This window comes from Macaca fascicularis, chromosome 7 (assembly GCF_037993035.2).
Source record: "Macaca fascicularis isolate 582-1 chromosome 7, T2T-MFA8v1.1".
NCBI classification, from domain to species: domain Eukaryota; kingdom Metazoa; phylum Chordata; class Mammalia; order Primates; family Cercopithecidae; genus Macaca; species Macaca fascicularis.
In genome coordinates this window covers 58,407,040-58,428,214 of record NC_088381.1, presented here as the reverse complement: position 1 = coordinate 58,428,214, position 21,175 = coordinate 58,407,040, and the positions used below count along the sequence as shown (strand labels likewise).

General features: G+C 48.4%; 1 protein-coding gene across 1 annotated transcript in view; it reads right to left on the bottom strand.

Annotated features, from left to right (window-relative positions):
* Positions 1 to 10,105: 10,105 nt before the first annotated feature.
* The window catches only part of CEMIP (cell migration inducing hyaluronidase 1), a 171,811-nt gene continuing 160,741 nt past the window's right edge, over positions 10,106 to 21,175 (bottom strand). The window contains exons 25-29 of the mRNA XM_005560260.4: positions 19,730 to 19,934; positions 19,474 to 19,560; positions 18,649 to 18,806; positions 14,716 to 14,816; positions 10,106 to 12,973 (exon numbers count right to left, since the gene is read on the bottom strand). Coding sequence (XP_005560317.3) covers positions 12,846 to 12,973; positions 14,716 to 14,816; positions 18,649 to 18,806; positions 19,474 to 19,560; positions 19,730 to 19,934 — 679 coding nt within the window. The 3' untranslated portion in view covers positions 10,106 to 12,845. The remainder of the gene's footprint in view (positions 12,974 to 14,715; positions 14,817 to 18,648; positions 18,807 to 19,473; positions 19,561 to 19,729; positions 19,935 to 21,175) is intronic.

The following is a 21,175-nucleotide window of genomic DNA, read 5'->3' as shown; positions in this document are numbered from 1 at the left end:
CTTTGTCATAAATTCTTGTGCATTTCTGTAGCTCTTTCTTTAGGATAAATTCTTTGACAGAATTTTGGAGCCAAAATCTGAATACATTTTGCAGTCATTTTTACATAGTACTAAATTGCTTTATAGAAAATTTGTACCAAATTATTCTTCTATCCTCATTGTCTAAGAGCATTCATTTCTTCTGTCTTTTATGGTTCTTTTTACTATTTTCTAGTTTACTAGGTGGATAATATCATCTCACTGTTGTTTCAATTTGCATTTTATAATTACCAACAAGGTTTAGTTTTTAAATATATCTTTTGCCATTTTGCCATTTATATTTTTTCTTATGTAAATTGGCCCCCTTTTGTTGTTTTTCTTTTCTTTCTTTCTTTTTTTTTTTTTTGGTTCCTTACTGCTTTGTAAGAGCCTCTCATATATAAAAACAGAATCTCAGCAGGAAGCAGATGGCATGGATAAAGGAGCATTTAATGGCAGGATTGTTTGCAAATTGTGTGCATACAGTTTAGGGACCCCAGCAAAGAGTAGTGCAGTAGCCCTGGGCTTGCAAAAGTGGGGGCCAGTTACCACCGCTAAGCCTGGATGCTGAGAGAGAGGGCAATTACTGGGACCGGGAAAGGACTCCTGACCAAAGCTCATCTTTCTTAGAGGGATACAGTCAACTCACAGAGACACAGTAAAAAGGGAGACAGTGGCATGAATTCCCTAAGCCAGCACTTTCCTTCCTCCCTTCCATCTGTTGACGGTGCTGCCAGTTGGCCAAACCCAACAGGGAGCCAGAGGGCCAGGCAACGGCTGCTGGACACGTCTTGGCCTCTTGGGGCCTATACAGGGCAGGGAAGGATGTAGAATTGATCTGGAGGCAAACAGAAGATGACTAGACATCCAAAGATAATAATTTCTTTTCTGGGATATGTATTTTAAACTCATTTCCTCAGTTTATTTACTGTCAATATTGTTTAGAGTTTCAATAATTTTATGTAGGCATATCAACCAATTTTGATGATTTTTCCTTTGATGTTTTGTTTAAGAAAGCATTCCTGATCCCCAACATTGTGTCATTATTCAACCATATATCGAGTGTTTTCCCTCTAGAATATGAAGGAGAAATAATTATTTAAAAGATGCAAATAAGTAGAATTTCATTTTAACAGCTTAATTCTTTCTTTCCAAGGGAGTGTAAGTCCTTGCACTCTTTCTTCCCACTTTGTGTAATTGGTTGGTTGAATGTGCTGATCTTGAAAGGTACAAACTGGGAAGGAGTTTTATTTTTTTTCTCCATGCTGTTTTGTTTTTTTTTTTCTTTTTGACACAGGATGTTCTCTGTCACCCAGGCTGAAGTACAGTGGTACAATCACAGTTCACTGCAGCCTTGACTTCCCTGAGCTCAGGTGATCTTCCCACCTCAGCCTCCTGAGTAGCTGGAACTACGGGCGGGTGCCACCACACCCAACTAATTTTTGTGTTTTTTGTAGAGTTGGGGTTTTTCCACGTTGCCCTGGCTGGCCTTGAACTCCTGGGCTCAAGCGATCTGCCCACCTTGGCCTCCCAAAGTGCTGGGATTACAGGTGTGAGCCACCATGCCTGGACTCAGTGCTATCTTAAACCTTCTTTGTTGACTCAGTCTTCTGCCAGTGATGAGCTGACTGGGACCAGCTGGTAAAAACCAATTGTTAAATAGGAATTTTACAAGCTGGTTGTGAAACAATTGCAGCTGAAAATCAGCCATGATGGGAGAATTTATACTATGGGCATCAACAAATACTACAAACAGGGCTTCTCCCACCCACCACCCCCCTACCCCTGCTTCCAATTGAGTTTACCTGCACACCACTGCTCTTACCCACTTCTTTTTGAGCACCTCCAGGAGAGAATGGGGACATTAGCTATTCTTTTGTCTTCCACTTTGCTTTTTCTCTCCACTTCTCCCATCTCTTCCTATTCCTGCTGGCTCCAGCAGGGGCACATAAGTGGGGGGATTGGAAGAAGAGGGGTTAAAAATCTTTAATAGGCCAGGCGCAGTGGCTCACGCCTGTAATCCCAGCACTTTGGGAGGCCGAGGCGGGCGGATCACGAGGTCAGGAGATCGAGACCATCCTGGCTAACAGTGAAACCCCGTCTCTACTAAAAATACAAAAAATTAGATGGGCGTGGTGGCGGGCACCTGTAGTCCCAGCTACTCGGGAAGCTGAGGCAGGAGAATGGCGTGAGCCCGGGAGGCAGAGCTTGCAGTGAGCCGAGATCGTGCCACTGCACTCTAGCCTGGGTGACAGAGTGAGACTCTGTCTCAAAAAAAAAAAAAAAAAGAAAATCTTTAATAATTTGTGTTATGGTAGAAAGAGGGTTTGTAAGTGTCCTTTGTTATGGCAGGTGTCATTTATTGCCTGTTTGGCATGTTTGGAGAATATTCCAAGATCCCCCTTACCAACTTTGATCTGAGCAAGACATTTTCCAGCTGAATACTGGTGAAACCCCTTAGAGTTACCCTATATCCTCTTTCTATCAGGAACCCCTTAACCTAAGCAGGCAGCCACTTCCAACAGGGCCCTTTCAAACTAGCTCACAGTAGGGCTGCACTAATTTCCACAGTGTACACTTGACTCGTGGGAAGCCTCACACATCCTTGCCCAGCCAAAAGGAGTGAGTACACTGACCCAGAGGCTGCCCTTCATCCTTCCAGGCACTGCAGCAGCTCCAGCCTACATCTGCCTTTGGTCATCTCTGGGCAAGAGACACCTTCAACCTCTACCCTTCCACATGACAGGCATGCAAGGCAGGCTCTCCAGAAAACTGTCTCCCCCAGCTCCAACAGCAGCTGGATGACCTGTGAGTTTTAGGCACTCAGAAAGTGTGCCTAAAAGTAAAATGAGAAGTAAAATGTCAGTCTCTTCCTTTTGTAAATCTCTGCCATCTCCCCAAGAGGAGTTCTCTTGGAACCTCTCACTGGGTTTACAGATGCACCCTTTGAGAGAGGGGAAACCCAATAGCACATGGACTTGTTTGTAAATTTCCTTCAGGGCATCACCCCTTCAGTGACCCTCCAGCCTTCTCTTCCTTAGCCTGGAGGTGGGTCACCACTTCTTACCAAGTCCTTCACAGCTACTCTAGGAGCTTTTCCACAGAACATGGGGGTAACTGTCATCTATTGCCTCAGCAATTCCCATTCCATAAACTGACACATCAAAGACCTTGAAAAGACCATCCTGCTCCCAACCTGATCACATTGAAGACAGGCTGCAATTGCGAGGCCTCTGCAGATCATTTCTACTGCTGAAGGGTAGTGACCCCTGAGAGAGAGTTCTTTGCTCAGCAGAGCATCTTGAGGACTGTTTGGATATGAAAAGAAATGCCTAAGGCCAGGCACGGTGGCTCATGCCTGTAATCCCAGCACTTCGGGAGGCCAAGGCAGGCAGATCACCTGAGCTCGGGAGTTTGAGACCAGCCAGGGCAACATGGCAAAACCCCATCTCTACCAAAAAATAGAAGAAATTAGCTGAGTGTGGTGGCACATACCTGTGGTCTCAGCTACTCAGGAGGCTGAGGTGGGAGAATTGCTTGAACCTGGGAGGTGAAGGTTACAGTGAGCCAAGGTCGCACCACTGCTCTTCAGCGTGGGTGACAGAATGAGACCTCATCTCTAAATTAATTAATTAATTGAAATAAAAGAAATGTCTGGGACCAATCTTTTTATTGATGAGAGAGCAACAATTCTATACCTGATAAGGCAAGGAGAATTCTGATGTTCTAGTAGCAGCCTGACTCAGGAATTTACTTAAGGTGTGTGGAGGCGAATGGGAGGGTAGAGGAACTTCTGGGAAATGATGACTAATATTCTGTTTGAAGCTGTTGCTATGCCGTATTCCTAAATCTTCAGCAAAATTCCGCTATAAATAACTTCTTTGTGTTTGTGTAATTTGAGGAAATCAAGAAGGAAAGAGGCAATCTGGGATGGTGAATTTTATGTGTCCACTGGACTGGGCCAGGGGCTACCCAGAGATTTAGTCAAATATGATACTGGGAGTTTCAGTGAGAACGTTTCTGAATGAGATTGACATTGGAATTGGTAGAATGAGTAAAGCAGATGGCCCTCCCTAATGTGGGGGAGTGGTGCTTCATGCAACCAGTGGAAGGCCTGAATAGAACGAAAAGGCTGAGTAAGAGAGAGTTCCTTCTGCCTGACAACCTTTGAGCTGAGACACTGCTTTTTGGGCTGAGCTGAAACATTGGCTCCTTCTGGGTCTCAAGCCTGCCAGTCTTCAGACTGGAGTTACACCATCAGCTCTCCTGGGTCTCAAGCTTGTGTACTGCCTGCCGGTCTTAGGACTTGTTGGTCTCTGTAATTGCATGAGCCAATTGTGTGTGTGTGTGTGTGTGTGTGTGTGTGTGTGTGTGTGTTGCATTGGATGGGGATTGCCAAGTTTTTTCCAATCATGGGAGCTAAGCAAGTTCAGCTAAATACGAAGAGAGGAAAGGTGGTCTCTAAAAACTGACCATACTCAAGCAGCCAATGTTTATAGTGGTAAGCCTGTAGGCAACAAATAATTTAATTTTGTTTTCTTAATAGAACCTGAAGATCTTTCATTTTTCGCTGGGAAACCTAGGTTGGTTACGTACTGTTACTGCTGTAGTGGCTGGACTCCTTTTTACCCAGGTGCTGTGCTGTCATTTTCATGTCATCTTTCTGACACCTCTCCTTATAGAGGCTGTATTTTGTTTGTTTTTTTCTTCTGCAGTGGTGGGGAGATGTCACATTTTTAAATGCTATTCATTATCATCATTAGGTTTTTTTCCTTCTTAAACCTATAATTATAAATCTGTTAATGTCTAAAACAACATGAAACAATTTCCTCCCACAAGAGAAGATGAAGAAACCGAGCATGGTGGTTCATATCTATAATCCCAGCACTTTGGGAGGCTGAGGTAGGAGAATTGCTTGAGCTCAGGAATTTGAGACCAGCCTGGGCTAACCAATGAGACCCCATCTCTACAAAACATACATACATAAATAAATAAATAAATAGCTGGGCATGGTAGCTTGAGCCTGTAGTCCTAGCTCTCAGGAGGTGAGGTAGGAGGATCACTTGAGCCTGGGAAGTTGAGGTCACAGTGAGCTAGGATCATGCCACTGCACTCCAGCCTGGGTAACAAAACAAAACCCTCTGTCTCAAACAAATAAACAAAAAAAACAGAGAGAGAAGATGAAGAGCTTAACACAGCCACCCCCTCTGCACACTCCCTCCTTGTATCCGTTGTGCTTGTTATTACCGTATATCCCGGGTTTGTAAAACCCAATTTTCCTTTGTAAATATTAACAATTGTCTATCTCAAAATTGCTTTTGGCTTTGCACCGAATTCTGTGTTTATATTTATAAAACTTATTGCAATATCTTTGTGGTTTTAGGGTTGGTTGCTGGCTTTTTTTTTCCTGTTCCCCTTACCCCAATTTTAAATTCTTGATTTTGTTTCTCTATCTGATTTAGAAAATACCTTAGAGTAACATTTTCTGGAAAAGCAGCCAAGTGCTACTCTTTCTAAGCCTTTGTGTGTCAGAGAACTGTTTTCTTTTGTTCTCACCATGAATAACACCTAAGCCTGACTTTTCTGTAGACATGTTCCTTGTCCTCAGTAATTAGTGTGTGGGGACCAGGGGAAGAACAAAGGAATCTTGCAGTCAAGGGGAGCAGTTGGATGCCTTCAGATTTTTAGCCCAGAGCTTTCTGTTCACCACACTTCATGTCATCAGAGCTGGGCAGCCTTATATAAAATCCATTCTAAACCTGCTGCCTAGGGTCTTAGGGTCTTTTTAATTTTATTTTTTTATTATTTTTTAGACAGGATCTCACTCCGTCACCCAGGCTGGCGTGTAGTGGTGCAATCTCGGCTCACTGCAGTCTCCATCTTCCGGGCTCAAGTGATCCTGTAGTAGCTGAGACCACAGGCACACCTGGACCACACAGGACTACCACGCCTGGCTAATTTTTGTATTTTTTGTAGAGATGAGGTTTCGCCATGTTGCCAAGCTGGTCTCAAACTCCTGGGCTTAAGTAATCCTCTTGCTGTGGCCTCCCAAAGTGCTGGGATTACAGGCATGAGCCACTGTGCCTGGTCTCTTAGAGACTCCTAAAACCACACTTCTCAGCCAGGCGCAGTGGCTCACGCCTGTAATCCTAGCACGTTGGGTGGCCGAGGCAGGTGGATCACCTGAGGTCGAGAGTTTAAGACTAGCCATGGCCAACATGGCGAAACCCTGTCTCCACTAAAAATACAAAAAAATTAGCCGGGCGTGGTGGCAGGCGCCTGTAATCCCAGCTACTCAGGAGGCTGAGGCAGGAGAATCGCTTGAACCTGGGGGGCGGAGGTTGCAGGGAGCCGAGATCGCACCCCTTCACTCCAGCCTGGGCTAAAGAGCAAGACTCTGTCTCACAAAAAAATAAACAAAAAACCACACTTCTCAAACTTTACTCTGCAAACAACTACCCTGGGTCCCTTCTTAAAATGCAGATTCTGATTCAGCTGATCTGGGAGAGCCTGAGATTGAGCATTTCTAACCAGCTCCTGGTTATACTCCAGGGTGGTGCTGAATTTTTTTTTTTTTTTTTCTAGTAGAGACAAGGTCTCGCTATGTTGCCCAGGCTGGTTTTGAACTCCTGGGCTCAAGCAATCCACCTGCCTCAGCCTCCCAAAGTGCTGGGGCTACAGGTGTGAACCACCTCCCCCGGCTGCTGTTGATGATGCTGATGCCATTGACCCATGGACCACACTGAGTAGCAGGCTTTAGAGCATAGGCGTCTGATCTTTTGGCTTCCCTGGGCCACATTGGAAGAAGGAGAATTGTCTTGGGCCATACATAAAATACACTAGCACTAACGATAGCTGATGAGCTTTAAAAAAATGCAAAAAAATCTCATAATATTTTAAGAAAGTTTACGAATTAGTGTTGGGCTACATGCAAAGCCATCCTGGGCTGCATGTAGCCCACTGGCTGTGGGTTAGACAAGCTGCTTTATAGCTTTCAAAGCTGAGTCATGCATGTTGTTGATTCTGTTTGATGCTCCTGATTGTTTTCTGTGAGGGAGGGCAGGTCCTGGGACAATGAGCTCCTCCCTTCCTCCATCCCCTCCCCCAGCCCTCACCATTCCCTCTGTCTGCTCCCCTTCTCACCCCAACCCAGCCCTGAGGAAATGAGGGCACTGCCGGGTGTCTGTGGACTTGATCCTCCCAGGATTAAGCCCTTCCCACCACCCACATCCTACTCCTTTCTCTGTGGTTGAGAAAATGCCTGCCCCGTACCTGGCCTCCTGGCTAAAACAGCTAGGATGGGGTCAAAGGGCATCGGGATTTTGACTTCAGTACTGGAGGCCGGAGGGTTGCGCCAGGGTCAGCTTTTATGCCTTTGTTCAACACAGCAAGCATACATTACCCAGCAGAACTCTGCCAGATATGGGAAAACCTGTGGCCTATGCTCTGTAGGAGGCTACAGTCTGGGGGAAGGAGTGAATGACAGCCTGGGACAGGGGGCGCAATATCAAGGCACTGGGCTCTGCACCCAGAGGAGGAAGGAGAAAGCTGCCAGGCATGGGTCAGAGAAGGCTTTGTGTGGAGCTACGTCCTGGAACATGAGTAGGCATGAGCCAAGAGGAGAGAGGGCAGGGTGGGTCAGGTCATCCACCATGTTATGAGGACTCTAAAATCCTTGAACCAGTGGGAGGGGATGAGAATTAGGGTTCATCTGGGGACTGGGGATGAGGAAGGAATGGGTGACCAGACTGGAGATGCAGGCATATGCCACCTCAGAGACTGCCTGTGTGCTCAACTCAGCATACCCTGTGTGCCTGTGGGTATGGGGACAAAATTCCCCCAACGCCTGCTTCTGGCTTTGTGCCATTGCATTTTCTTTAGGCAGATGTTCTTAGCTGTCACTGCACTGACTTCTAAAGCCACCCCAGCCTCCATGAGTTAACGTCCACGCCTTCTCCCCTCCAGTCTGTGAGGAGGAGCCCCATCCCCTTTCCTCCAGCAATTCTTACACATGGCCTCCAGGCCTTTTCAGCACCATTGCCTCACCAGGAATGTTCTTCGCCCTTCTTCACTTGGTTCATTCCTATGCATTCTGCAAAACTTCATCTGCCACACTTTTCTGACCTGTCCCCTCCCAGGCTGGTGAGGCAGAGCAGAGCATCCTGTCTGTCTCCCTGTGGAAGGAACGGGAGGTGCCCACTGGTCACCTAATGCATTGCACAGTGACTACCTGTGGGATTTGGTGACTATTGCAGGGACAAATATTGAAGGACCCTGAAGTGCCTGCCTGTCCCTCCACCCTGACCTCTCTGTGGCTTCTTTTGCTGCATGTCTGGCTGGGTGCAGTGTCCCGTTACTTGATGGTTCCTCGTTGGCGTCTGCTTTCCTAGTCCTCCCTGGATGCCTTTTCTATTGCACCTACTGAACCAGTGGGCTGTGCTCTCTTTCACTCAGTGACACTTCTGGCTGAGAAGTCATTAGTAACCCGCCACCCCCTATCATCACAGTCAGTAGGGCCTAAAGCTGGCCCTGTGTTTGGTCCAACCCACCTTCCACTTTGCCTCTCATGACTGATCCTTGATTTATGTCCAGGTGTCCTCAAGCCCACACCCTGATAGCTGACCCTCTGTCAGACTGTGCCTCTTACAAAAGGCCCTTCTCTTATCCTCTCTCAGGCCAACACCTGTCCTACTTCCACTCACTGACCTTCCCTGACCACTCCAGGTAATAACTACTCCCCGTCTTCAGAACCCCTCCACACCACTCATTGGGCAGATAATTTCATGTTCTCCATGGGGTCATTCTGTGTTCCTCTGTGTGCATGGTGCCTGTCACAGAGCAGGGGTGCAACAATATTTGTTGACTGAGTGTGCAAATGTAATCTCTTTCTCCTGGCAAAGTTTCCTGAAGGTAGAGGCCATGTACTCTCTACTGCACAGCTGACTTTATGCCCAAAGCTAGTCTACCAGATATATTTGTGTATTGGCAGCTTAAAACCACCAGTCTGGTACCAGCCCCTTTAAGTGGATTGACCATACGCAGATGCACACACACACACACACACACACACACACACACACACACACACACACACACGAGACATAGTTGTTTTGTTTTTAACCTCAATTATAAGACCCAGAAGCTCTTTGGAAATCATCAAGAGAACTCTCTGTGATGACGGAAATGTTTTATATCGGCTCTATCCTATATGGCAGCCACTAGACACACATAGCCATTGAGCACTTGAAATGTGGCCAGTGTGATTGAGGAACTGGATTTGTAATTGCATTTAATTTAAATTAATTTAAATGTATGTAGCCCCATGAAGCTAGTGGCTGCCATTGTGGACAGGCAGTTCCGGACCACTCCCAGTTCACCTGCTGTAACTTCTGCCCCTCACTGTCTCCCCTCCAGACCCCTTCCAGCACTGCTTGAGGTGCCCTCTACCTGTGCCTACCTCTCTTGTCTGCCAGTTTGATTTGGACTTGTTTTTGCCACCTCAGCCCCATGCTCTTGTCAAACATGTGTTTGGCCTCTGGCCAAACAGGGCCTGGGAGGAAAACAGAGTGCCGCTTCTGCTTGGCTTCCCCATCGGGGAGGGGAGTTGAAGTGACAGCCTCCTGACCGCTTAGAAATGTGGAGGATGCATCATGTTCTGGACATGACTGGCCATATGAATGACATCTTTTCTTTCTTTGAACCATCTCCACCTGCTTTTATGGACATCCCCCCGCCGCCCCCCACCCCCCGCCATGGGCAGGGCAGAGTAGGATGTTGACATATGACTAGCTCTTGGGAATAAGGCCATGGAAGTAAGGCAGACACATGGGGTGATTTCATCAGCCTTATTATCCTTAGATAACTGGTTATCTTAGGCTATCCTTAGATAACTGGTTATCTTAGGCTATCCTTAGATAAGTTATTATCCCTAGATAAAATGAAGCCCATTTTAATAGAAAATGAAACAGACAAGATAATGACATCCTTTGTATGTTTACTATAATACAGCAAAATTTTCCAGACCAGAGCCAATGTCCACGGCTCTAGGTATACCCCTTCCAAGCAAGGCAAAGGACATCTCCGATCATGACATTTAAGACAGTTCTTTATTTCTCTGACAGTGACTTCTTGAAGTGCACATATAATAAATAAATAGAAAATATATCTTTGTTCATGGTGATGCCTACAAGAAATGTTTACATACAAACACTCTATACATCTAACTCCCGAAAAAGGACCAGCTATTTCGGCAACAGAAAAAAGACAAGCATTTCAGAGGAGCGTTGCTTTCCTTAAAGACCGAACTCACTTAAGTCTTACACACAGAAATAATGAGGACAATTTCCTAAGCAATAAGAAAATTTGTGCTACCAAGAAAATGCCTAGATATTGGCTCTTGGTGAATGGTTTAGGAAAGAAAGTTTTAGGTACAGATCCTGTATGGTGAAACATATGTACAACTCTGAGAACTTTCGAATAGATATCTTTTTTAAATGAACTGAGCCAAAGACATTCAACATTCCTGGCCACCTGAAAGTGATCACATCCTAAGTGGTTCACAGTGTGAGACCCTTGCATTAAAAGAGTGAAAACTCAACAAAACCGTGGACAAGAAGGACATGAGGTCATTTTAACTCTCCTTTCCATCACCGCTAATCTCCCTGGAAGAGGTCCTTCCTGTGAGTCTGGCCTTTGAAGCAGCCATATCTTTAAAAGCAGAGCCCTATGGTCACCTCCCAGCAGCTGAAAGATGTTTGGTGGGAAAGACCTCCCTGGCAGTTGACTCCCACCTGGGGAATGGACTCTTGGACCGAGTCTCATGGGTGCAGTTGGGTGGAGGGAGCCAGGCAGGCCCTCTTTGAAGGAAAGTTTGTGGTTGGGGCAGGAAAGGGGATAAACGTAGTTCATCACAAGACCCAGGGAGACCCCAGTGCCTCATGTGAGATTATAAACCACAGATAGAGTTCTCCCTCTTACAGGAGCTCTTTGGGCTCTCTCTAAGGTAGGCCAGGGAGAGAGCAGGGCATTAAGCAGCAGCTGAAAGGGACTGGGGTGGACCCAATAGCTGTTCAGACACCCAAGATCAGTCAAAATGGCTCACCAGAAACATGGCAGGCCCTACTCCCTCTGCTGGGCCTCACCTGTAGAGCTACAGAGACAGGAGAGCTAGGTAGCACCAATGGGGAGTTGGCATCTACTGTGCACCCAGGCTGGGCTGACAGGTAGTGAACAAAGTGAAGGCCACAGGGACCGCCAACACGAAGGGGAGGGCGGGTTTGTGTGCGCTGGGAGCAGGAGGGAAGAGAGTGGCTAGCTGTCATTCTACTCTAGTCATTTCCTTTCCTTCGAGGGGACTTGTCCCCATTTCCAGAAGCTACTTCAGGAGTGCCTGGGCACTCAGGGGCCAGTTGTTGAGGCAATGTGGTGTGGCAGCAAGGGCTAGGGTGGGGCTCCCCGGGCCCTCCCCTGGCTATGTGGTTCTTTCCCATCTTGGGGGCTCATTTTCCCCATCTGTTAAAATGAAGGCTTTGGACTAGATATGTTCTATATTTCCAGCTCGGAAATCCCAGACCAAGGGAGTGTGAGCACATCTAGAGTCTCTGGGAGGCCCCCGTGCTCAGTTCCCTGGATGAAGAGCAAATGAGGCCCCAAGGCAGGAACTCACTTCTGTGGACTTCACTCCACCCTCTCAGAGTCAGAGGCGGGGCTGCCTGGACACCAAATTCCTCTGTGCTCATAAGCAGCAAAGCCCATTTCTCCCTTCTGACCACACTTCTCCATCATGAGTGGGCCAGAGAGGCATGGGCAAACGGCGACCCTGCAGTCACCAGCTTCAGCAGGCAGCGGCAGGGAGGGCTGAATCCCTGAGCCATTCCAGAGACTGCCTCATCTCCCCCCAGCAAATGCCCCCAGCCTTCATTCCTGCAAGCAAGAAGCCTTCCTGAGCCTCCCCTCTGAAATGGCACTGGTCTCCATTTTACCTCTCTGTGATTTCTCTGCCTGGCATTGCAGTGCACATGGACCTGACTGCCTGTCCCATTGGACTGCAGGCCCCTCGAGCTAGGCGTTAGTTCTCACCTCTCCATCCCGTGTGCCCTGGGCACCGAGCATCATGGATATCAGTGGAAAGGAATGTTTTCCTCCACTGTTGGGTTCCAGGTACCGTGTGAAATGCAGCAGACTTCTGGAATCTCAGAACAAAAAGGGCCTTTGAGAGTCATCTAGTCCAAGTCCCAGCCTGCTGCCCGAAGTCTCCTGAAAGGTGGACACGGCCAGAGGCAGGGCTTGCCTCTTCCCCAAGGGTAGCCAGTTCCACCCCAGGTCCTAATCCTGTCAGGCTGGCTCTTGCTTACCGGAGTAAAGATTTCCTTAAGGCCAAGGCTCTTTTTCCTACATTTACCACCCTCACTTGTCTGCTGAAGACCATGGGGATCTGTGAATGACCAGCCCTCCAGGCTACCTCCTAACTGGGTCAGGGCTCCTGCCAAAGTGGATCTTTGCTGTCAGCACAACCCAGGTCTCCTGATACGGTCCCCAAATCCCCACTGAAGAGGCACAGATAGGAGAGAAGCACCCAAGAGGCTGCAGGAAAGTGAATGTTTCCAGCATTGGCCAGCACCGCCCCAGGGGCTCCAGGTAGACACTTGAGTAGGGGCAGGCGGCAGCACCAGGGTCTCTGATATCTTTCCCTTGGCCCATCAGGGCTGAAACACGGCCTTCCCATGCAGCTGCTGGCAGGGACGGGGGGACCCAGCCATCCCCCACTGTCTGCTGCCAAGAGTCACCGTCATAGTCTACCACGAGGTGGCACCAGGCGGCAGCTGTCCTCACAACTTCTTCTTCTTCACCACAGGGATAGGCACAACTTGGAAGATTTTGGCTTTGTGATCCTCAGTGTCCAGAGTCACCCAGATGGGCCGGAAGCTGCCTTTGAAGCCAACGAATGCCATTTGCTCTGAAAAGCAATGATGAGTCTCCTGAGCAAAAGCCCTATGAGAGGACGGCTTCCCTACCCCGTTCCAGGGCTCCCCATCGCCAGTCCCCCACCCCTACCAGGCACCCCCCAGCCACACTGCACTGTGGCCCCTTGGGAAGAGCTCTGGGCTCAGCTACTGATGGTGCCTGACATGCATTTGTATGGGGCAGGCAGGGTCTCACCTGAGCCTCAATGCCACCTAGGCAGGGTGATGGCTTTGCTTTTGACAGGGGAGCCATGCACAGCAGGAAATGGGGCAAATTGTAAGGGAGGAGACCTCCTAGGAACCTGCCTACCTTCGAACTGCCCCTAGGACCACCAGCAAGTCCCTGCCCCTCTCTGAAGCCTAGTGTTCCCATCCATCAGACGATGGCATTGATCTACAAGATCTCCTCCCCCACCCTATCACTCTGTGGCTTAAGAAGGAGTTCTGAGAGGTGAAGGAATTTGACCAAGAGTGTGTAGTAAATGGTGCAGCCCACATTAGAACTCTAACCCCCTGAACCCCACACAGCACTCCCCATCTTGCAGTTCAGAGCTTGAGCATCCAAGGGGCATGGGAATCCACATCTATACTCAGCCCATCCTGGCAGGCAACATGCATTTATCACCACCGGGAAAGTGCCATTCAACTTAGGTCACCTTACATACATCAACTTTTGGCAACCGGGATCTTAATTTAAAAGACAGAGACTCCAAAATGATTCCAGGACTGGGCTGGAAAGGATACTTCTCTTTTCCTTATGTTCTCCTTTGGCTGGTTTGAAGGGTTTGCATTGCTTCTGATTTTTCTTATCGCCCCATATGATGGGCTTCTGATTTTGATATTTTCCATAGTGAGGATGTTGTATAACTTAAGAAGCCCAGCTTTGAGTTAGGAAGATTAGGATCCAAGTCCTAACCTTAAACAAGTGGCTTGGCTGTTAAATTCTTGGTGTCCTCATCTTAAATGGAAATAATAGTACCTGGTGTACAGGTTATTAATGAGTAAGTGAGATAATTATAACATGTTCTGCAAAGTGCAAGGCTGAACATTAAACAGAACCACAATGATCATTATCATTATTGCCCATGGAGCTGCTCTACCGCCCACACAACCTCTCTGAGGACTCTCCCTGCACCTAGTTTTTGTGATATAATGGTTGTCATGCTGATAGGTCCCTCCTGGATGGCTTGTTCCAGCACAGCCTGCAAACCTGTGCTAGGCTTCACCACCAAAGAGCTGCCTGGCCTTGGACAAACCATGTAGGTTCTCTGGGCTTCTAGTTTTCTTTTCATCTACCTATCTCAGAGGAACAAATAAGAGTTTTGCAAGCTGCAAAGGACTACACAAAAGCTGGAATGTTGAAGAAGATGCAGGACCCCTGGCCAGTCTGAATAGCAGGAATTGGGTAGGAGGGTGAGGCTAAGCTACTTTTCTTATGATGCTTTTGTTGAATAAAGGGCCACTTTCCAAGCAAATGAGTGAACAACTCTAGCAATTTTCTTTCAGTGGCTGGTAGCAAGTTATAATAAATTTGCTGCAGTGCGGGGGTGGTAAACAGGTGGCATCTTGCCCATCCATTCCAGTAGACCACTAGTTGTGTGGGGGATTCTGAGGTTGTACCCAAGTTTAGTACAAAGCATGTTCTCAACTCAGCAAAAGACGACAGCAACCTCCATGCCAGGCATTTGCCTTCTCTGGTTTTGGGGTCAATTTAAACCCCAGTTCAAACCCTTACCTTTCAACTTGAGACCCCTGTCTGCCCCAAGCTTTTCCAGCACTCTGGTCCATGGGCCTCTGGAGACATATCTTCCCTTTGATACCATGAGCACTATGGAACTGTGAGAGAAGAAAACAATTAGACCAGAGAGAGGGCAAACTGGGGCAAGTGGGCATGGGGAGGGATGTTGGGTTGTGCGTGGTGGGACTGGAGTTAGCAGTGCCCAGAGGCCTGGCCAGGGATTCAGGAAAGGGCAGCCTCTCCTGTGTTCTGAGCTGATGGGCTCTTTCCATGTGGTGACGAACATCCTGAGCTCCCTCCCACACATCTGGCCACAGTTGATGCCCACGGCCTTCTCCAAGCCTGGACTCAGCTCACCACATTTATATGTCTCTCTCCAAACAGAGGAGAGGCTGTAAACAGAGCACGCCATGCCAGGGCTCGGCACACAGTAGGACTTCAATATGCATCTCTTCCCTTGAACGTTCTCAGCCCTGGTTAGGTAAGACCACATAGAAATGTGGTGACAGAGGAAGGAAGGAGGAAGGGATGAGAGAGACAGGAGGTGAGGGAAGAAGGAGGGGGGCATCTGTCAAATCATAAAACCATCCAGGGGCTCCTGTAGATCCTGAAGGTTCTAGAAACCAGCTCCATTTGGCATCCCTTGGAATTTCATTAGAACCACAGAATTCCTCCACTGCAGACTCTCTGAATCAGAATCTGCGTTTTTACAAGATCTGCAGGAGATCGTATATACATTAAAGCTCTAGAAGCCCCATGCTAGAAGATTTCTCTTGGAGCCCATCTTTCTTTTGCTGTCTTCTTTCGATGGACACAGGCTTAGTACAGTCCAGAGCCAGCTTCCTCTGAGCTGCAGGAAGAGCATGGCCAGATTTGAAGTCTTTCTGGGGAGAACACCATGTCGTTACCATGATGCTCGGGTTGTATCAAGAGCTCAGATTGACCTCTTATGTTCATGTCACCTCTCTCTCTGGTCAGGCAAGACAGGGCTATTGCTTCTATTTTGCAAATGGGGAGATTGAAGCAAATAGTTACCAAGTATCTCAGAGGACCTGCCAAAGGGAAATGTGCTTGAAAGAGGCAGAGGTTTGGAGCAATGTGTGTGTCCAGCCTGAAGGTCCCAACTTGCAAAAGTTCAACTTGGGAATAAGGAGTGTCTATCCCCTGCCTCGGGGTGTATTCAGTCCAAAGTGCTGGGAAAATAGCCTTCACAGTGGCAGACTCAGCATGCTGGGCCAGACAGGAGGAAGTGAGCACCTCCCTTGGGAATAGAAATGGGGCAGAAGCTCAATGGGGCATCCAGTTCGTATCTCAAAGGAACTCTGTAACCACAGACCACAGTCCAGACATGGAAAAACTGTATAGGATTCTGGAATCTGTTGTTACCCCTATTTGTGTCCCACTGGGAGCAGCAGGAAAGATCTTAAGATGCAAAGGGCTTGTGTGAAATAAGGATAGATAGGAAGGGAGCTGGGGCTGCCTCAGGCCCTTGAGGAAGGCTGGAGAGTGAGGCCCAAAGGGTTGGTAGGGTGAGGCCCCTTAAGGAGAGAGGGCTCATCGCTAACACATCCTCCACTCTAGATTCAGGATCTGTTCTCTGGAGGATATTTCTGCATTGTTTCATTTCAGAACAAAAGCTAATGGTCCCTTGTTGGAGCTCAACCTTCCTACTTATGGGACTCAAATGTAGGTCCTGCCCTCCTGATGGGGACCTAGGTTAGCTCACATGAGCGGGACAGAGAGACAGGCTTCTTTTGTCCCCACCGCCTCCCACTGACGCCCAGAAGCCTGCTTGTGTTGGGCACACTTCTTTGCCTGGTATGCCATCCTCGTGGCCTCGAAGCCCGTGCACCAGCCAGCACGGAGTCTCCCACAGAGTGGCAGGGCACAGGCAGCTCCCAGAAGCCATGCTAGATGTTTACGGTGTGAGCAGCTGCCCTCTTCTCTCCCCAGAACCCTGGGGCCAGTAGTGACCTGCTGGATGGGGTAGGAAGGGTGGGCCAGGCTAGGCAAGGCCCGTAGCCGCAGTAGGACAGGACCTGCCTTGCCTCATTCCCTGCTGCTTTCCAGGAGGTTAGAGAGGGGTCTAGTGGTACCAATGCCTGCCTGGGTACCCAGCACCAGCCCAGGGAGTGGCCCATTCCAGTAAGGGCTTCCCCCAGAGAGTTGCTGCTGCTCGGGCTGGAAGGAGCCTTGCACACGGTTCCAAACAGAGTAGCACTGCAGTCTAGTTTCTTGTTCCAAGCTTCTGCATCCTCTTCTTCCATTTCAAAAGAAAATCCTCTGCCCAAAACGGCATGATCTCGAGATAATAACTATTTTTCCTAATTTGGTCAACCTTGTCCTTCTGGCTGAATCTGCATATGAAAAATAGAATGCGGAAGGAGCATCTGATGGGGGAATGAGGGAGGGAGTAAATGTGGTTAAGCAAAATCCCATTATCCAAAATCTCACCAGGTACCCAGTTCACATCGTGCCCCTCATGGAGTCAGCATCTGGGAAGTACATTTGCTTTCATTCAATAACTATTAATGTTTACTAAGCACCTACTATGTAGCAGGTACCACATGAAGTGCTTAGACTTTCCACCAGGTTGTGGCTCCTGAGTGAACTGTACACTCACTTAACTAGCCATGTTCTGTGCTAGAAATGCAAAGGGAAGTTAGACACGGCCCCAACATTGAGAAGGCCACACTCTTCATGGGGCAACAGATGTGTCCACCAGACCTATTGTGAGTAGTGCTTTAGCAGAGGTAGAACTTTTTTTTTTTTTTTGAGATGGAGTTTTGCTCTGTCACCCAGGCTGGAGTGCAGTGGCACAATCTTGGCTCACTGTAACCTCCGCCTCCTGGGTTCAAGTGATTCTCCTGCCTCAGCCTCCCGAGTAGCTGGGACTACAGGTGCACACCACCACACCCAGCTAAGTTTTTTGTATTTTTAGTAGAGACGGGGTTTCACCATAGTGGCCAAGCTGATCTCAAACTCCCGACCTCGTGATCTGCCCACCTCGGCCTCCCAAAGTGCTGGGATTACAGGTGTAAGCCACTGTGCCCAGCTGAGATAGAACTTTTGGGTTGGATGGGAAAAGACCTCACCAAGGAGGCAATGTGGGGAGACTTGTAAGGTATTGGGGAATTACCAAAGATTGCTAAGGAGAGGGGACACAGGTTTTCCCTACATTTAAGAAGTTTAAACCAGCAGCCAATATGGAAGATGGGTTGGAGTTGGGGCAACTGGAAGAGGGAGGCCCGTTAGGAGACTATGCCAACAGTGCTGGTGATGACCAGCAAAGGCCTGGGCAGAGCAGCAGAAGAGAGGATGCTGTGGAGGGAACCAGCAGGCGAGCAGTAATGCAGGTGGAATTGATAGTGTGTGGAGGAAAGAAAGAGGAGTCAAACAGAATGCCCAGATTCTGGCCTAGCTATCAGGATGGACTGTGATGATTTCATCAAAACTGAAGAAGTAGCTGGTTTGGGAGGTTAAACATTTTAAAAGGCTGAGAATTCAGTTCCATACAAGACGTCCAGGTGACATTGTCCAAGTAGCAGTTGGATTGGAATGTCGGGTGCTTAGGAAGGAGATCCAGGCTGGAGATAGTAGCCACCAGCACTTGGATAGTATTGAAGGTGTGGGAGGGGATGAGATCATGCCGGGAGTGTAGTGAAGAGGGCCAGGGCAACCTTCCCATGTGTAGCGGGGCTGTCCCGCCTGCCTCTGCCTGACCTACATTCACAGCAGCCCGGCTCCAACACCAGAGTCCACAGGCAAGGACACTCTCGTCCAACACCCATGATTTGTGGGCAGGCTGTAGAGACTGCCTGAGCTTTTCCAGACTGATCTGTGATGAGGGCCTTTGTGCGAGGGAGGGGGCCCTTGCCCAGGGGTCTGCTGTGCCAGCAGCCAATTCCAGAAGCAGAGGCACAGACTCACTTGTCAGGGATGGTCGCCACATAGTTGAAAAGCTGCCACGGTATGCCCTGCAGAATGGAGTTCCTGAAGCTCATGTGGCTCACCATGCGCCCTTGGCTCCCGTCAATCACCACCACCTGGATGCCATCCTCCGAGCTGGGGTACTTCTTCCCATCCACCTGCAGAGTCAGAGCAATCCAGGTGTGAGGCTGGGTGCCAAAGCCCCAAGATTCTCCTGCCCTGGTGGTTCCCAAGCAGTCCCTGAAGGCAGAAGTTGCCTATGCAGCTGTTCAAAGCATAAACTCCATTATCCACTTAACTCTTTGTAGCCCTCAGTAGTGGGTCAAATAGTGGCCCTGCAAAAGATACGTTCACCCGGAACCTGTGAAAGTGGACTTATCTGGAAATACAATCTTTGCAGATGGAATTAAGTTAAAGATTTTTTGATGAAACCATCTGGATTTTTAGGGTGGGCCCTAAATTCAAAGATAGGTGCCTTTGTAAAAAAAAAAAAGGCAGGAGGAGAGGTGAGACGCAGACACTCAGGAGAAAAGTCCACATAAAGACAGAGATTAAAGTGTCTGCAAGCCGAGGAGTGTGCAGGAGTGCCGGCAGCCACCAGAAGCGAGAAGAGGCATAGAACAGGTTCCCCGCCCCTAGCCCCCGAAGGAAACCACTGCTGCCAACACCTTGCTCTTGAACTTCTGGCCTCCTGAACTGTGAGAATAACTTTCTCTTGTTTAATGCAAACCACCCAGTTTATAGGAATTTGTGACAGCAGCTCCAGGACACAGTATCACCTCTCATTGAGCAAACCCTAATCCTCCAGGGGCCGGAGGCACTTACTTCAATGTAAGCAAAGTCGTTCCAAAGGTGGAAGAAGTGCTGCTTGGAACTCTCCATCTTCACCTCCAAGAAATGGTCCTTTGTTTTCTGGAAAACACATAGAACCCAATGCAATTGTTAGGTTTGGGTGGTCATTCCCCAACTCTTCCTGTATCCCCAGTCACAGGAAATGGTTTGTGGAGCTGAGTGAGGGACCTAACTGGGTCTGGGCCTAACTGGACGGCAAAGGGGTCCAGGCTTGCTGTCGGCCACTCACCAGCTGAGAACCAAGGAGCTTCTTGGGCATTGGCACGTCCACGACAGCCCTCTCGGTGAACTTGGGGTAGGCTGTGGCTGTGCAGTCACTGATGCCTGCGTTCTTTGGGATCAGAGCTTTAATCTTTATCCTCTCACAGCCTTTCATGGAGCAGAAAGCAAACTTCTCTCTCTCGTTCTGAGCTTTCAGCTTCAGGAACAACAGCCTGCACACAAGGAGCATTGCTGGGCATTTGCTTGGGCACTCAAACCTCCCCCTTCTCCTCTCACCCACCGAGATATTTACTCTGAGCTGGTCACAGCAGGTTGACCCAGCGGCCTTATAGAATGGAACCATGTCTATCACAGAGTTGTATGTAGTTGGAGAAATAAGGAACAAATGCATTGAAGAAAAAGCTATGAGAATGGCAATTCTATTCTGAGCACGTTTTATGTGCCATGCCGTGCACACATAGTAAATCAACATATCTCATTTAATCCTCAAACAATCCTGTCCAGTAGGTACTATTATCATCCTGAATTCCTGGATGGGAAAATGGTGGCTCAGGGAAGTGAAGTGACTCACCCAGGACCACACAGCTGGGAGGTGACAGAGCCAGCATTTTCCATCCCAGCATGGTGACTGGTGAGGAAATGCTCTGTCTTCCTAACTCAACTTTTCTCCAAACCATAATCTATTCCAAAAATTATTTTATAATTTATTTAAAATAATTATTATTATTGTAAAGGAAGCTGACCCAGTGTTACAGGGAGTCAGATTGTAAGGAAAACACAGTACTCACTTGGGATTCATTATTGTTCTTTTAGTGCAACAAAGCACTCGCAGGCTGAGTCCTGCATCTGAAACATGGGAAGATAGGATATGGGGTATCTACCACCCATCTTGCTCTAGGGACCAAGCCTTCACTGAGCCCATTCAGACTAGGGAGCTGGGTTTGCACCACAATGCCATCACCTCCAAACCCCTACCACAGAGCTGCTCAGACCAGGGGCACACACTGGACTCACAGAGGGGCCATGGATTGGCTACCCAGTAACCAAGATTCTCACTCTCATGGGACCCAGCAGGTCTTGTCCACCACTGGTTGGTGCTTGAACTAAAAGACCACATGGAGTCGGGGCTGACAACCTTGTTGTGCCCCGTGCCTGCTAAGGAATCGCCAGAGGAAGGCAGTTTGTAGCAAGTAGCTGAAACAAGAGGCCAAGCATGTGTGCGTATGTGTGTGAACATGGGGAGATGGAGAGACACAAGGGGTAGGCAGGCTGTCTCCTTGTTGTTTTCAGCACCTGAGCCCGTGAGGCCCAACTGGGTTTTTAGTTCTTGAAGACCCCTTGGTCTTCTCTCTGTAGCACCTCCACTTAATCTGAGCTTCCTTGAGTGGTTTTATGTTTCAAGCCATCCACATCAAGTGATCTCAGAATAAAGTAGAAACTGACTGTTACAGAG